Source organism: Salvelinus alpinus, chromosome 11 (genome assembly GCF_045679555.1).
Source record: "Salvelinus alpinus chromosome 11, SLU_Salpinus.1, whole genome shotgun sequence".
NCBI lineage: Eukaryota > Metazoa > Chordata > Actinopteri > Salmoniformes > Salmonidae > Salvelinus > Salvelinus alpinus.
The window spans coordinates 35,758,687-35,775,222 of NC_092096.1; the positions used below are offsets into that span (position 1 = coordinate 35,758,687).

The window sequence follows — 16,536 nt, forward strand, 5'->3', positions numbered from 1 at the left end:
AGACTCTGCCCTGCACTGCGGTTCCGACCTCTGATGTCAAATTTCAAGCAGACCTTTCACTCTGCACTGTTTTAGTCGGGGAATTTGAAAGGCTTGGGGGGGGGGGGGGGGGTTGTGACATTTCTGGGGGCTGAGTAGACCTCACCTCGTCTGCCCCATACCGCCCTATAACCCAGTCCAATATACTCAACAGAAAGGTGGTCAGTCAACCCTTTTAAAAATGTCATTAAATTGTCTCGTCGAAATTGCTCTCTGACTGTACATATGATGTTTATTATTCAGGAAAAGGCTAACAATTCAATAGTGATTGAACATATTTGCTCAAACATAATTGGTTACACAATGGGGAATGTGGTTATTGTCGTTGCATTTGAATCAATCCTTTGTTCATTTAAGCTATACATTTCAATGGCAAAATGAGATTCCAAATCTTCTAAACCTAACGAATATTACGCAATTCACGAGCACCGGGAAAAAATGTTGACTCAGAGGATGATTTCGATGTGTTGAAATCATGAGGACATTTTCTCTAACTGTAGATTGATATGAATCTTAAAATTGGAAACCATTGCATATGAAATCATTAAATATGATTATAGATAAAATATATAAATATGGTTGTCACAAGGATTAGTTGGAATTACATTTGTATTCAATTCAAAATTCATAACCAGGCCTTGTTTATCACAAATAATTGTGTATGAGATAATCTATTGTAGGCCTATTATAAATATGTTATGCATTCAAATTACTCAAGGTCGTTTTCCGGGGGGAAATTATCATTATTCTCGCCTGACATGATTAGGTTTTTTCTTTTCGCGTCCGTCCAATTATCTCGTAGGACATGCGCGTCTGCTTAATATGAATCCACGGGTGCGCCAATCCGAGCCTAGGAGCGCGCCGCTGAGAGACTCTGTGTGGGTTCTCCCAGGCAAGGATAAAACTGTTTGTCTGCGTTTTGGGGAACACCGTCGGGAATTTATCATCCATCCAACTGTAGGCTACTACTGGCCGCCGAGACACGTGATTGGAATCACCATTCTGCCCGCGTCCTCTCTCCCTCCCCGCGGATGTTTTTTTTACTGAATTGCTCGAGATAATCACGGATTGAGGATTAGTTCTATTAGGGTCCTATGCTGTGGGGCTAGCATGAGACAGAGCCCAGCACCGATCCAGCGCTCCATGGACATACCCTTCCCCAGTGCCCGGGAGGCAAGTCGGCTTCTGTAAATGAGGTGGCCATGGACAGAAGAAGCGGCTGTGGAGTACATCAGATCTGCTTTCTGTTTCTCTTACTCTTTTCACTGTATCCTGTCTGCTGTCGAGCCAGTTGGATGTAAGTATATTTCATTGCTTGTGATTAAGCTTGGCTTTTTGTCCAATTGCACCATTTTCTTTACGCATAGAATGCGATTCCGTTTGGGGCTGAAAGTGGTTTCGAAAGTAACTTATTGTCTCCGCTGCTTGCTTTGTGTCTCAGGTGGTTGGGAATAACCTCCGTGGGAGTACCGGAGAAGCTGGGCTGCGCCAATCTCCCGCTGACGCACAAGCAGAAGGACCTGTGCAAGAGAAAGCCCCATCTCCTTCCAAGCATCAAGGACGGCGCGCGCATCGGCATCGCGGAGTGCCAGACGCAGTTCGAGCACGAGCGGTGGAACTGTTCTATCACCAAAGAGCTCTCTGTGTTCGGCTACGAGCTAACCAGTGGTAAGGACAGGCGGTTTAAATACTCGTTTTAATAGACATGAAACAATAGGGTGCTTTGTTCTCGTTTGCATAAATTCGTCTGCACTTTTCTGGCCTATTGATAATGTTCTTTTTGATTGGGTTTAATTTGGAAAACGAGACTATATTTTGGGTGCATTATATTATAGTGGTTGTATTCCATAATCTGATATTTAATGTGTGCCCACATCATTTGGTATTTGACCGTTTTAGGCAATTGCTGCATAAAAACAGTCCCTCAATTGTCAAAAAGAGGCACGTCTTCCATTTTCCATAACTCTTTACTCGTGATCGGTTTGGTTTGAGTCATGAACATGTTTAATGTTGTCCAGGGAGGGAAGGTGATTTGATTTGCCGACTCGAGCAGCTGTATCCCCTATGCGGTGAGAGAGAGAGAACGTCTGCGCACATCTGTTTCGGTTTAACCGTCCCAACACACCACTTATCCACGGTCAAGTGTTGTCTTTGAACAGAAAACTCCTGCTCACCTCTGGTCCTTAACCAGTCGGGATTATCCTAATTAGGAGATTCATGGTCGACATGTAATTTAAGAACACAGTTTCTTTGTTTTTAGAGATATCGTTCCAGAAATCTGTTTCCATGCAGCTTTCCAAGATGGTTAAGAGTCAGCGCATGGTTTAGCTATCAACATTTTATTTTCACACTAAACTCATTCTTCCAAATCCCTCTCTATCCTTGTTGCACCCGGTCACATGCCATCTATCAACTTTCTTCACTCAACCCAGACGAAAAAAATCGGAGGAAAAAAATGAACATATAGTTTATGTTGATTTAGGCCTATGCATAATTCAATAGGCTAAATCTACGCATTTCCATCCCATGTCCCGACTCGTACAATCAACTGTAAAAACGTATGCTCTGCTGTTTGATCACAGACGTCTTGTCTTCGTGTTCTAAAAGTGCGAACTTGATCTAATCGGACCCGGAGACAATGTTCTTATTGGGTTAGGGCGCAGCAATTTTTGGGGGGATAATAGAATGCAACGCATATAACCTAAATAACCGCAATTGTCATTTGTTTTAATGATCCAACCTTCATAGTGCCAAACTTAAATTTGAAGTGGTGATTTCTTGTTGTTCCATGGAGGTAAGTCTTTTCTTTCTACATTTATCCACACGTAAATGATTGCACAAACGTTTCGAATCAACTTGTGGCTTGGACCTCTGATTTACGTTTTATCCTAGATGGTGTTTAAAGTTCATACATAGTTCTAGGTCATTCTTAGAACCTGCACTCTCTGAATAGTTACACTTGATGTCGTCAGGTGCCATTATGCTTCTGTTCTATCCATAAGATTCTGCATATTTTAGAGTTTTGTCTAACAAGCCTATGCCATAAGCTATAAACATTAGTAGGCTACCCCCTTTCACACTTGGGTTTACATTTTTTTCAGCCTTCGTTCATTACAGGACATAATCTAATGTTTCTGTCCGGTGGTCAGCGTTCCAGTTGGTCGTACAAGTAACTGTGATACCAGATTGATCCATGCTACACTGTTATCATCATACCAATGTGTTTTAAGTCTCTCTCTGAGCCAGTGCTGTCTGTCCTCACTCAGGGCCTACTGTGGCCCCTAACCTGTGAAGTGTAACCCAACGCCCCCGCACACAGGACAGGACAGTTCCCATGGGGCTATGTGTCTGCTCTACTCGCATCTCACATGTATCCCTCCAGAGCTAAGATGTATTATACGACTACAATGGATGGAAGTTATATGGATATCTAGGCCTGTGCTACTGAGATACACGGAAGTTGTAATACTAGAATTGTGCCATTTTCCTCCGTCTGAAGTGTTATTGGCTGGAAGGTGTGAGAGTGGAATCTTTTCAGAATCCACCCATTGCATGCTTTAGAGGTCCACAGCCACTGTTACGCAATAATCCATGCGTACCTTTGCCCTTCCGATAACCTCTTCCCATTGACTCTGACAGGGACCAAGGAGACGGCGTTTATCCACGCGGTGATGGCGGCGGGGCTGGTCCAGGCAGTGACTCGCTCCTGCAGTGCGGGCAACATGACGGAGTGCGGCTGTGACACCAGCCTGCAGGGCACAGGCTCGCCCAGCGAAGGGTGGCACTGGGGCGGCTGCTCAGACCATATCCAGTACGGTACATGGTTCAGCAGGAAGTTCATAGATAATGCAGTGAAGAATATGTCCTCAGCCAGGGGAGGGGATGCACTGCTCACCATGAACGAGCACAACAGTGAAGCCGGGAGACAGGTGAGACGCAACACACACAGACCCGACACACACACACACACACACACACACACACACACACACACACACACACACACACACACACACACACACACACACACACACACACACACACACACACACACACACACACACACACACACACACACACACACACACACGCACTCATTGAGGGCGAAGAACACTCACAGAGCATGTACAACACACACACAGTGTACAGAACCAAAACAGCACAACGTTGAAGTCCGATGTTAGATTAGACACAATACACCACAGAACAAAACACACACATCCACAACCTAGCTAGAGAGAGAGTCTTTTATAGTGGACACAGTTGTTCAGGGTACTCTGGGAAGTATGTAAAAGCTGAATAGGGCTCATGGGAGCTATAACTCTAGTAGTCAAGTCTCTAGCAGGTGTAGGGTTCATTGTGTCTGAATGAATGACTGATATGACAGTACTAATCTAGCACCGTGAAAGGAATCCTACTGTAGCTATTATAGTTATGGGTTTCGTTCACCATATGGGGTTGGAGAGGAGTTAGGACCAAACCATTCAGTGGTTAATAGAATTTATCACACACTGTTAAGAATACTTTCAGGAGACGTTCTAGGAAGTGTGTGTGTGTGTGTGTGTGTGTGTGTGTGTGTGTGTGTGTGTGTGTGTGTGTGTGTGTGTGTGTGTGTGTGTGTGTGTGTGTGTGTGTGTGTGTGTGTGTGTGTGTGTGTGTGTGTGTGTGTGTTAGAGAGAGCGGTAACGATATTCAGAGAAAAGCAGAAAGATTGGAGGGAAGGGAGAACAAGAAGGTCAGTGCGAGAGGGGGATGCTCAGACGGGACAGAAGGAGAGAGGGGAAAGAAAGTGTAACATCCTCGATAATGTGAGTAAATGAGTGACAGCGTGACAGCGTGACTAATGAATGTTCAAGCAGACACAAGGCCATCTAAATTGTAGCATCGGTCATCAAAATTGTTAAAAGGTTTTAAAAACAATTCTAATAAATGCAACAGTTGGCCAATGGATGAAGATACTCCAAACATTTTGAAATTGTATAATCCATCAGATTTACTTAATTTTATCACATAAAACATTTTACTGGCACAGACAAGTAATGAATGGAGTTCAGGGATTTTGGTGGGAGATTTAGGTATAGGTCACTCAGGAACGTTCAATGTTGTCTTGGTAAGTAACTCCAGTGTATATTTGGCCTTGCGTTTTAGGTTATTGTCCTGCTGAAAGGTGGATTTGTTTTCTGTTGGAAAGCAGACTGAACCAGGTTTTCCTCTAGGACTTTGCCAGTGCTTAGCTCTATTCCTTTTCCTTTTCAGTGAGATTTCAAAAAATCTAAATGTTATCCATTTGAAATTAAATGTAATACAACAAAATGTGGAAAAAGTCAAGGGCCTGTGAATACTTTCTGAAGGCACTGTATACATTTTCTTAGTGTATCAGGGATTTTTTAATATTTTTTTGTTAAAAGAAAGAAAATTATAGGTGGCTCTTTTGCATAAATACACAGGTTGTATATATGAATAAATTAACATAACGGAGTGGAAGAGGGCTGCAACCACTCGACACGTTCTATGCATACCCTACCTACACTCACCTGCACTGTCTAGACGTCCTCATGAATTACTGTTGTCACATACTCTTGCATAATTCAACAAGTGTGCAGGATACCCACCGATTAAAGTCAACACGCTTGGCTCTAGATTACGCCTATCTAAACATTGTTTGCGAGATCAGACATATCCCTATAATCCGAGTGTTCATATTCGGGAGTTGCTTTCATTTCAGCACATCAATTTTGTGAACATTTCAACTGTATTAAATTATTTTTTATTTTTTTAAATCCCCCCAAAAATGAACACCCATCAAAATAGTTATCTATCTTGTCTTTCAGTGCGTTAAATCCCAGACAAAGCTTTAGTGTTCTTATATATTCAACGGTATAACAATGTATTCCATTGATCAGTAGTGGAAAAAGTACCCAATTGTCATACTTGAGTAAAAGTATAGATACCTTAATAGAAAGTTACTCAAGTAAAAGTGAAAGTCATCCAGTAAAATACTCCTTGAGTAAAAGTATTTGGTTCTAAATATACTTAAGTATCGAAAGTAAATGTAATTGATCAAATATTCTTAAGTATCAAGAGTAAAAGTGTAAATCATATTCCTTATATTAAGCAAAGCAGACGGCACCATTCTCTTGGCTTGAAAATGTACGGGGAGCCCGGGGCAAACTCCAACACTCAGACATATTTTACAAACTATGCATTTGTGTTCAGTGAGACCGCCAGATAAGTAGGCAGTAGGGATGATCACGTATTCTCTTGATAAGTGTGTGAATTGGACCGTTTTCCTATCCTGCTAAGCATTTAAAATGTAACGAGTACTTTTGAGTGTCAATGAAAATGTAGAGACTAAAAAGTACACTATATTCCTAAAAGAAAATAATGAAGTAAAAGTAAAGTACAAATACCCCAAAAACTGACTTAAGTAGAAATACTTTGAAGTACTACTTAAGTACTTTACGCCACTGCCATTGAGTCCATTTCAGCCATTACCGGGGGGTGTTTTACAGGTCATTACAACCATTTCTGCGGTCGTAACGTTAACGGGGGAAAAAACGTCAGGCACAAGCAAGAGTATGAAGCAGGAATAAAATGAAAGAAATAAATCCTGTGAGATTTAAGTGTGTATTTTTCAGCCCTCAAACACAGGAAATAGATGGCTGAAAAAGATCCTCAGGTGGGCGGGGCATGCGCGTTACCACTAAATGGCATTCACTAAGACACACTTACTGGGTTTCTCTCTTATCAACTAGCCACTGTCAAGAGGAGAGAGCTTCACTACTGGAGAGGGACGTGGACACAATGGTAGCAGTGTATCTGTTTACTGTAACACACACACACACCACACACACACACACACACTGCCTTTCCAACTAAACTGAACCGACTGGGAAGAGGGAGTGGGAGAAGAGGTGGAAGAGGGGTGAAAGTGGTAGGCTCTTCTGGGGTCATCCTAAGACCGCTGTAGAGCCCTGGGGTTTGTGGTCATAAGAAAATGTCTCCTCAATCGCTCAGTTTAAACTGTGAAGGACGGTTTAACTTTTGTTTCAGTTGTACACAGCACCCAGGGAGTCTATTGTGTCAGAGTTAGAAGTAGAATGCACAAACCTCAGGACTCACGTTACAGTCCCAGTCCAAGATCCAGCATTCAGAACAATAGATTGTGATTTTGATCAAAACATTCCCACAGCGTTTGTGTAAACAAAAGGCAGTCTCTATCAAACAGAGTTCTGGTATCTAGTCTGTCGTAACATTTACAGTGTTGTAATTCTTACAGTGTTGTAAGTCTGTTGTAATTCCTAACACCATCCTCTCCATCTTTCCCCTTTTCAGGCCGTCGCCAAGACGATGGCCACCGACTGCCGTTGCCACGGCGTGTCGGGCTCGTGCGCCGTCAAGACGTGCTGGCGCACCATGGCGTCGTTCGAGCGCGTGGGCAACATCCTGAAGGAGCGTTACGAGGGAAGCGTGCAGGTACTGGACCGCTCGAAGAGGAAGGTGAGGAGGAAGGAGAAGGACCAGCGCCGCGTGCCCATCGGGAAGGAAGAACTTATCTTCCTCAACAAGTCTCCTAACTACTGTCTGGAGGACCGGCGCTGGGGCGTGGCGGGCACTAGAGGGCGCCGGTGTAACCGCACCTCGGCCGGCCCCGACGGGTGTAACCTGCTCTGCTGCGGTCGGGGGTATAATACGCACGTGGTTCGCCACGTAGAGAGGTGCGAGTGTAAGTTTGTGTGGTGTTGCTATGTGAGGTGTCAGAAGTGTGAGAGCATGAATGACATGCACACCTGTAAATAGGGAGAGGGAGGCAGGTGATGGCACACACACACACACACACACACACACACACACACACACACACACACACACACACACACACACACACACACACACACACACACACACACACACACACACACACACACACACACACACACACACCGTCCCCAATGAGAGACTAAAAGACTCCCCCCATCATTCCTCTCTCCCATGGACAAGAGGGGCGCAGCATCAACAACCCTCCATCTCAACCCTCAGGAAGACAGTATTTATACACCACATCAGCAGAGGTGGACAAAGACAGTGGAAAATAGTTGACTTTTGAATGGCCTATCAGGGCCCAGCCTTGTAGGAGGCTATCCAATGGGACAGGAGTTCCACAGTGTTTCAGAGGCTTGAGGATCCACACACTCACAGACTACCAAACATGGACATCTTCACAATTTACTCGGATGAGTAGAAATGAGCCCTGAAACTCAGACTCCATGATAAAAACAAACGGAACTTTGATGGAAGTTAAAACCTCACTCTTCAAGTCTTCAAATGGACTCAGTGAAGGGTGTGTAAGAGGACCAACAAAGGGACCAAAAAGTGCTTGTAGGGGGTGGCAACCCTGTCCTGCAGGGCCGCAACAGCTTTAAAGGACTGTAGAGTAGATGCAGTAAACAGTGTCTGTACATTTCCAGATCAGAACGAAGTCTCATATAGACAACAGAAGGCTAGAGCCATAGACAGTACAGGGATTGGGCAACCGTCAGTGGTTGCCATCTTTTGTGTAATTTCTATGGCTCTCTTACAGGCTAGGGAGTAAGGACAGATCCTGCTTCCACCCATGGCTTTATGGTGATCGATGGTGGATAGGTTAGGCGTATTCTCATTGGAAAGCTTGCAGTATCAATGCATAGAAAGAAGTCTTGAAATAATCATTCAAAATTGTATTTTCTTTTTGGAATAAACTGTTAATGAGTTAAAAAGGATATGGTACCATGCCATTGTTTTTGGTTGATATTTTGGAAAGATTTCTTGGAACCTAAAATGTTTGTTTTGTACTATTCAGATCGCAATATTCAGGGCAGAGTGAAGCTACAGGTGCTTTAATTGAGAATATGTCAAATGACGTAGTATTTTTGTAAATTGTTTACATTTTGTAAATATTAAATTATGCTGTATCACACGACGAGAGTGTCTTAAGATTCAAGCCCATCCAATCCTCTTAGACATACAGCATGTGTTTGTCAAACTGTACCATTTAATGTGTTGCTGTTCTGTTTGTCATCATTGTATTACTAAGGTCCTTTGTTATCCTTTTGCTGTCCGATCCACTTTTTCTCTTTCCTGTGTTTGTGTTTGGATCCAAAACCAGCTATAAATGAGGGAATGCATGAATGGAATGGAGCAGTTTGTTCTCAGTAGACCCACTGGCAGCAGAACCATGGATATGCTTGAGTGGGTTTCTGAGCATTCCTCTTGCTGTCTCTAAGAATTTAAGCCTATTCCGTCTCTTCCTCCCGCTCCTTTCGTTTCCTCTCTCACTCTCTTCCCATTTTCAGTCTCTCTATTCCTTTACCTCTGTCCACCTCTCTCTCTCTCGCGCTTTCATTCTCTCTTTCTCTCTCTTGTTCTCTCTCTCTCTCGCCTGAATGAGAGGCTGTGCTATGTGAGAAGTGGCGATGCTATGCTAAATACCGCGAGTGCTTTCTCTTAAAGAGTCTTTAAAAGTCTAACGATACTGACCCTTAAATTTCCCTGAAGCTTCCAGCACTATGACTTGTTGGTGAGAGGGGGGGGGGGGGGGGGACCCAGACCTAAAGAAAGTGGGACGAGACGGAGTAGAGCAGTTGACGTGTCCCCGAAGCGCTCTGACCTCAAGGATTTTCAGTCATGTTTTTGTCTTCAGAGGACTGCTTTCAGGAATCAGGTGCTCCACTTACATTCCGAGAATTCACAAAATAAATGGAGGATTACGTATGTCTTACTTCTCGCTGTCCCTTTTCAGTTAAATGAGTCCATAAAGTGAGATACTAAGGACATAATTACATTTTAGTCATTTAGCAGACACTCTTGTCCAGAGCAATTTACAGTAGTGAGTGCATACATTTGTGTACTGGTCCCTCATGGGAATCGAACCCACAATTCTGGTGTTGCAAGCACCATGCTGTACCAACTGAGCCCCACGGGACTGCCCACAGGTCTATAATATCCTGTATAAAAGTTATTTTGAAAGTATTTTTCATGTATCTAATCTGTTTCTGAACCTTTTAAATCCTAATTGTCTCATTGGTATGTCTATGCCTCAGTCAACATGACAATAGATTCATACTGTTGGTCAACACTCATTCCTTTCTCATATCTTGACCATGCTTAACTTATTCTCTGTCCACAAGACCAAAATAAATCTTCACCTCTTACGCTTAACTCAATAAATATATCCTCCCCCCTATCCATTTTTTTTTAAATATACACTTTAATTTAATCCAGACTACTCATGGAGAACTTCTTACGATTCATCTGTAGTCTCCCTTGAAGCCTGTGGCCGACCGTAGTTTGACACATGTATGTGAGGAGGAACATAGCACACGTTTGACTTCTAGGGAGTTTATTTTAACAGGACAGAGGGAAACACAAACTGGGCCTTGTAAGATGTCACTCTCACCAAACAAATGAAGACCAGGGGCGTATTCATTACGGCAATTCTGTTGCAAAACGTTTTTTAAACGTAAGCGAACAGAAGGAAACATGGAGGGACCGACCTGAATTTGTCCAATAGAAACTCTAAAGGGTTTTCGTAATGAATACGCCCAATGTTTCTACGATGGAGGTCTTTGCCACATAGTCTGGAACCCATGTAAACACGTTCAGAGAAACAGACAGTCTATCAATGTAGATCTCGGGAAATCCACTACACATTATGGCCTTGCGTGTCTGTTTATATACGATAGAATGAAACACCGTGTGAATATGGATGGATACTGTTCTGGGTTGATTCAACAGGACATCCACAGCTGAAAACAATGCCTATTTCAGTAAATCAACCCCAGACAGGTTTTTCTCTGAGTGTTATTTCTTAGCCAATCACAGAGGGGGTGAGGATTTGCTTCAAAGGTGCTATGAGAGCCCCGACAGCATAGTCATAACTGCTTAATAAAACACATTGGCACCCAGTGAAAACCCAGTGACACTGGCTTTTGTTTGAGGCTGATGTGCTCCATGCCCACAGAGTTGGACGCATTCACATGTGGACCATAAGTCATGTTTTGTCTCTGTTTTGATTTTACATATATTTCTTCATGTTTTCCACGGGAAGTACTTGTGCATCCAAGCATACACACATAGTAGACTGAGCCAAGTGTCATGTTCTTTTCAGACTGTGTCTTTCCTCGACTGTGTGTTCTCATGTGTCCGGAATCTCACAGTGCCGTCCATCGCAACCCCTGCCAGTCGGCATGGGTTCAACCCTTAGGAGTTTGGCTGGACAGAGCATTCTTGGTGCCAGTGCCCTCTAACCCTAAGGCAGGCATCCAGAGCATACATCACCGCACTTAAGATTCTCAACACAACACTCATCCTTCCCTCTCCTCGACTTTCGACTTGATTCCTCTTTCTGCCCAATGAGTGGTATCCCCACTCTCACTTTATTTCAATCTCTCTCTCTCTCTCTCTCTCTCTCTCTCTCTCTCTCTCTCTCTCTCTCTCTCTCTCTCTCTCTCTCTCTCTCTCTCTCTCTCTCTCTCTCTCTCTCTCTCTCTCTCTCTCTCTCTCTCTCTCTCTCTCTCTCTCTCTCTCTCTCTCTCTCTCTCTCTCTCTCTCTCTCTCTGACTTTCCTTCTCTCTTTTTTTCTCTCTCTCTTTCCACTCTATCTCTGTATTTCTTCCAAATATATCTCACTCACTATCTTTCTTATTATAATATGATCTGCAGTGGAGGTTGGTGGGAGGAGCTATAGGAGGACAGGCTCATTCATCTGTCTGGAATGGAACAAATGGAATGGAGTCAAACATGTGGTTTCCATATGTTTGATACCATTCAATTACATTACAATGAGCCTGTCCTCCTATAGAAATTTCCACTAGCCTCCAATGATGAGCAGTGCATTTGTAGCCTATTATTTCAACAGGTCCTTACAGCACCGCTCTCATTCTGTACTCTCTGCTGTCCTCTTGAGTTCAAATGCAGGCATTGCTTGATAATGTATGCAAAGAGACAAACCTGCTAGAGAAAATGTATCAACATACACCCAGATTTACCAGGGGCAATCCACTAAATCAAAAAGGAAATCCTCTCTTTAAAAATATTGCTATGTTATCCAGAAACCCCTAATCCTGTATTGGGGATGATAGATGCTCTTATTGGGACGACTAATCAGGAAGTAATCTCAGCAAATCTGGTGACAAAGGAGTAGGACAGAGCGTTTTCTTTAAGCCTTCAGAAGTACTTTTCGAGCCTTGACCTTTGCAGCCGCTGAGAGCCAGATGACACACATGGATAACAACGTTATGGGTTGAAGGGTTTGTAAGGAGGTTAAGGGTCACACAAGCTTACCATTTCCTGAAACGACTGGAAGCTTATCACTTGTTACCTGTCAAATTTAATTAAAATAGTGTCTGTAAAGGCTTATACGCACAGCAGATGTCCAAGACACATCAAGTAATAATACTGTAGAACTTTAAAACTATGTATGGTGTCCTGTAGCTTTAGTGTATATCTGTTCCAGTGGAGATTGAACAATGGTTCTGTCCACGATGATAGGTACAGATGTAGGATCTTAATTTGATCACCCTGTTGCAGGAGACCTTTCCTGCAATGCAGGACATTTTAAACATGTAGTGTAGTTGAGGTTTAAAAAGGCTTTCTGAAGTTTGTAATTTCCACGTAGAAATTTCAGACTCGATCTTCCCTGATGAAAAATGTATCAACCCCTACAAAAATGGCAGTTAATTATAATCCACGTAACAATTCGCATTTCCTGTTGCTGCAGGATTATTCCTGATGTCGCAAACTGGCTCAAATGAAGATCATACATCTGTATTGGTGTTGGCAGAATGTTTCCACGACGTCTGTAGCCAATTACCATTGGACCAGTGTCATCTGTATCGGCAAAGACACGGGGGACGTAGTGGCTACAGGTCACGAGCTACAGAGCATAATCACGGAACTGAAGGAGACAGATGGAGAGGGAGAGAGATAGAGAAGAGAGGGATGGGACTGTGGTTAAAGAGGAGGTGGTGAACCATTTCAGAATTGAAGCTAAAATCTACAAAGTAAAAATTGGTGGATTTTTACAAAGTAAAAATCATAAAAATTTGGATAAAATTTGTATATGACTTTACCAGTCTTATCCAAATGTACTATTTACTGTACTTGGGTGGCCTCTTTGTGGGGAGAGTAACTGCACCTCAAAATACACCCTTTACCCTTCACACTCTCACCCCTAACCTATAACCCCTGACATGGAAATTCTGTCCATTACCTGTGTTGGCCAGGAAGTAGGAAGCAGGGTTGTATAAGGGACTGGACTTGGCCAAGTAGGTGGGCAGTGCGGCCAGGAGAGGAGGGATGTGGAGAAGTAGGCCGGCCAGCAGAGTGACCAGGCAGAAGTAGGCCAGCCAGCAGAGGTTAAAGGCCCCAATCATGGCGCAGATCTACCGCCCTGCTGCTCCACACTACGGTTCAGCTGAGACTACACATACAGGTACAGTCAACACATGCTGTACATGCTGGCACACCCTCACCTAGTACCCTCCTCATGGTGCTGAGTACAGTCGTGGCCAAACGTTTTGAGAATGACACAAATATTAATTTTCACAAAGTCTGCTGCCTCAGTTTGTATCATGGCAATTTGCATATACTCCAGAATGTTATGAAGAGTGATCAGATGAATTGCAATTCATTGCAAAGTCCCTCTTTGCCATGCAAATGAACTTAATCCCCCAAAAACATTTCCACTGCATTTCAGCCCTGCCACAAAAGGACCAGCTGACATCATGTCAGTGATTCTCTCGTTAACACAGGTGTAAGTGTTGACGAGGACAAGGCTTCAGGGTGGCCAAGAAAGTCCAGCAAGCGCCAGGACCGTCTCCTAAAGTTGATTCAGCTCCGGGATTGGAGCACCACCAGTACAGAGCTTGCTCAGGAATTTGCAGCAGGCAGGTGTGAGTGCATCTGCATGCACAGTGAGGTGAAGACTTTTGGAGGATGGCCTGGTGTCAAGAAGGGCAGCAAAGAAGCCACTTCTCTCCAGGAAAAACATCAGGGACAGACTGATATTCTTCAAAAGGTACAGGGATTGGACTGCTGAGGACTGGGGTAAAGTCATTTTCTCTGATGAATCCCCTTTCCGATTGTTTGAGGCATCCGGAAAAAAAGCTTGTCCGGAGAAGACAAGGTGAGCGCTACCATCAGTCCTGTGTCATGCCAACAGTAAAGCATCCTCAGATCATTCATGTTTGGGGTTGCTTCTCAGCCAAGGGAGTGTGCTCACTCACAATTTTGCCTAAGAACACAGCCATGAATAAAGAATGGTACCAACACATCCTCCGAGAGCAACTTCTCCCAACCATCCAGGAACAGTTTGGTGACGAACAATGCCTTTTCCAGCATGATGGAGCACCTTGCCATAAGGCAAAAGTGATAACTAAATGGCTCGAGGAACAAAACATCGATATTTTGGGTCCATGGCCAGGAAACTCCCCAGACCTTAATCCCATTGAGAACTTGTGGTCAATCCTCAAGAGGCGGGTGGACAAACAAAAACCCACAAATTCTGACAAACTCCAAGCATTGATTATGCAAGAATGGGCTGCCATCAGTCAGGATGTGGCCCAGAAGTTAATTGACAGCATGCCAGGGTGGATTGCAGAGGTCTTGAAAAAGAAGGGTCAACACTGCAAATATTGACTCTTTGCATCAACTTCATGTAATTGCCAATAAATGCCTTTGACACGTATGAAATGCTTGTAATTATACTTCAGTATTCCATAGTAACATCTAACAAAAATATCTAAAGACACTGAGGCAGCAAACTGTGAAAATTTATATTTGTGTCATTCTCAAAACTTTTGGCGACGACTTTTGGGTACATTACTTTTGGGTACATTACTTTTGGGTACATTACTGTAGCAGTAGACTATAACCACAGAAGGAAATAGGAAGCAGAGGAAGTTGCCCCAGGTGGGGGCCGTAGGAGCTCCAGCCCAGTAGAGGGCCCATGGCAGGCAGGCTAGCCACACCACCCCCAGGCCCTGGATGCTCCTTCATCGGGTCATCTTCAGAGCAGCCATGGGCTTACCCATGGCACAGTACCGCTCATACATCAGCTGGGTGAGTGTCCTCAGAGAAACCAAACATTAAAGAGAGTTTTAAATCTGGTGTTTAAAGGAGGTAATAAAATGTTATCAAAACATGTAAAACCAGAAAACGGTTGTACATCCCTTTAAAATATGTCTCAACCAATCTCTATTTTAGCTTCATTTAATTGAGGGACACTCATTCCTATCAGGTCAAAAAACCTGAAAACAATTAACACCTAAAATAATGATCTAATCAGACAGCCAATACAAATAGCATCAAAAACGACTCACCAATGTAACTGACTGCAAAGACTTAGAGACAGAACCCCTAGTCGGTCACCGTAGCAACGATGAAGCCGTAGAGGACGAGGAGGAGGTCGGAAACGGCCAGGCGGAGGACGATGATGTTCATGGGGATCAACAGGAAGTGTGTGTTCCTCGTCCACACGACTGTGACCAGAAGGTTGTTGGAGACAGACGATGGTGATGAGGAGGAACATGAGGAAAGAGAGGACGCTGTAGCCCTCCCGAGGGAAGACTGTGGCCACTGCCAAGATGATGGGCACTGTACCCTCTGCCAAAGCTGTGATACCCTCTGCCAATGGTGTGCCATGGTCCAAACCCCAATCCAAGCCTAGATCAGCCAGGGCCGTGCTGTTGCTGTCCATCTCAACCACAACCACAACCGTAACCTCTGAGCTCCCTGCTCAAGATGTTCTGAGGATCTCCCTCTCCCCTCCCACCTGAGTGGCCCCTCTACTGAAATGGAATCATCCCTTCATATTCTGGCACGATTAGCGTGATTCCGTACTTTGTGGAGAGCCTGGATCAGGGATGAAGGTGACAGATGGTAAACCCTCCTTTTTTGGGCCATTTGCCAAATGAAGCTGATATGATAAATGGGATTAAACACCGTTGGTGTTGATTGGATTATATGAGTAGTCAACACTGTAACACTGTATGTTAGTTAATTAGATGTTTTGTTATTTGGAAGATTGCCTGTGTAGTATGTATCCATCTGTATCTTGATGTTTCATCGTAAAAAAAGGATGAACCCCACCCTCAACCCTTTCACATACATTGCACTGCTTTGGTAACTCTTATATGAGTGTGTGCGTGCATGTACGTGTGTGTATGTTAGGTCAGTAATGCCACTCAGCATAAAGCATGTCATCCTGACCTCTTCTGGGAAAACGCTGGGTCTGAAAGTCATGACGGGACAGAATGTTGTCAGGAAGAGTGCAGATGGGACAGGAGAGGGTGAATCTTATTTACAGTCCAGGATGTCCTGCCATTCTCCTTCCCTCCAACACCACTGTTTGAAGACAAGACCAGACCTAACCCCCCCTTCCAACTGCTGACAGATGCTGGAGTATAGACGGATGAAGGGGTTGTGTGTGTGTGCCGGGGGATTGTGTGTGTGTGTGTG

General features: G+C 43.9%; 1 protein-coding gene across 1 annotated transcript; it reads left to right on the forward strand.

Moving 5' to 3' along the window:
- The first annotated feature begins 887 nt into the window (after positions 1–887).
- On the forward strand, positions 888–8,995 carry LOC139534066 (protein Wnt-16-like). The gene is made up of 4 exons (XM_071332760.1): positions 888–1,336; positions 1,481–1,707; positions 3,679–3,968; positions 7,375–8,995. The coding sequence occupies exons 1-4, from the start codon at positions 1,242–1,244 to the stop codon at positions 7,837–7,839; spliced, it is 1,077 nt and encodes a 358-aa protein (XP_071188861.1). The 5' UTR covers positions 888–1,241; the 3' UTR covers positions 7,840–8,995.
- The last annotated feature ends 7,541 nt before the right edge of the window (positions 8,996–16,536 follow it).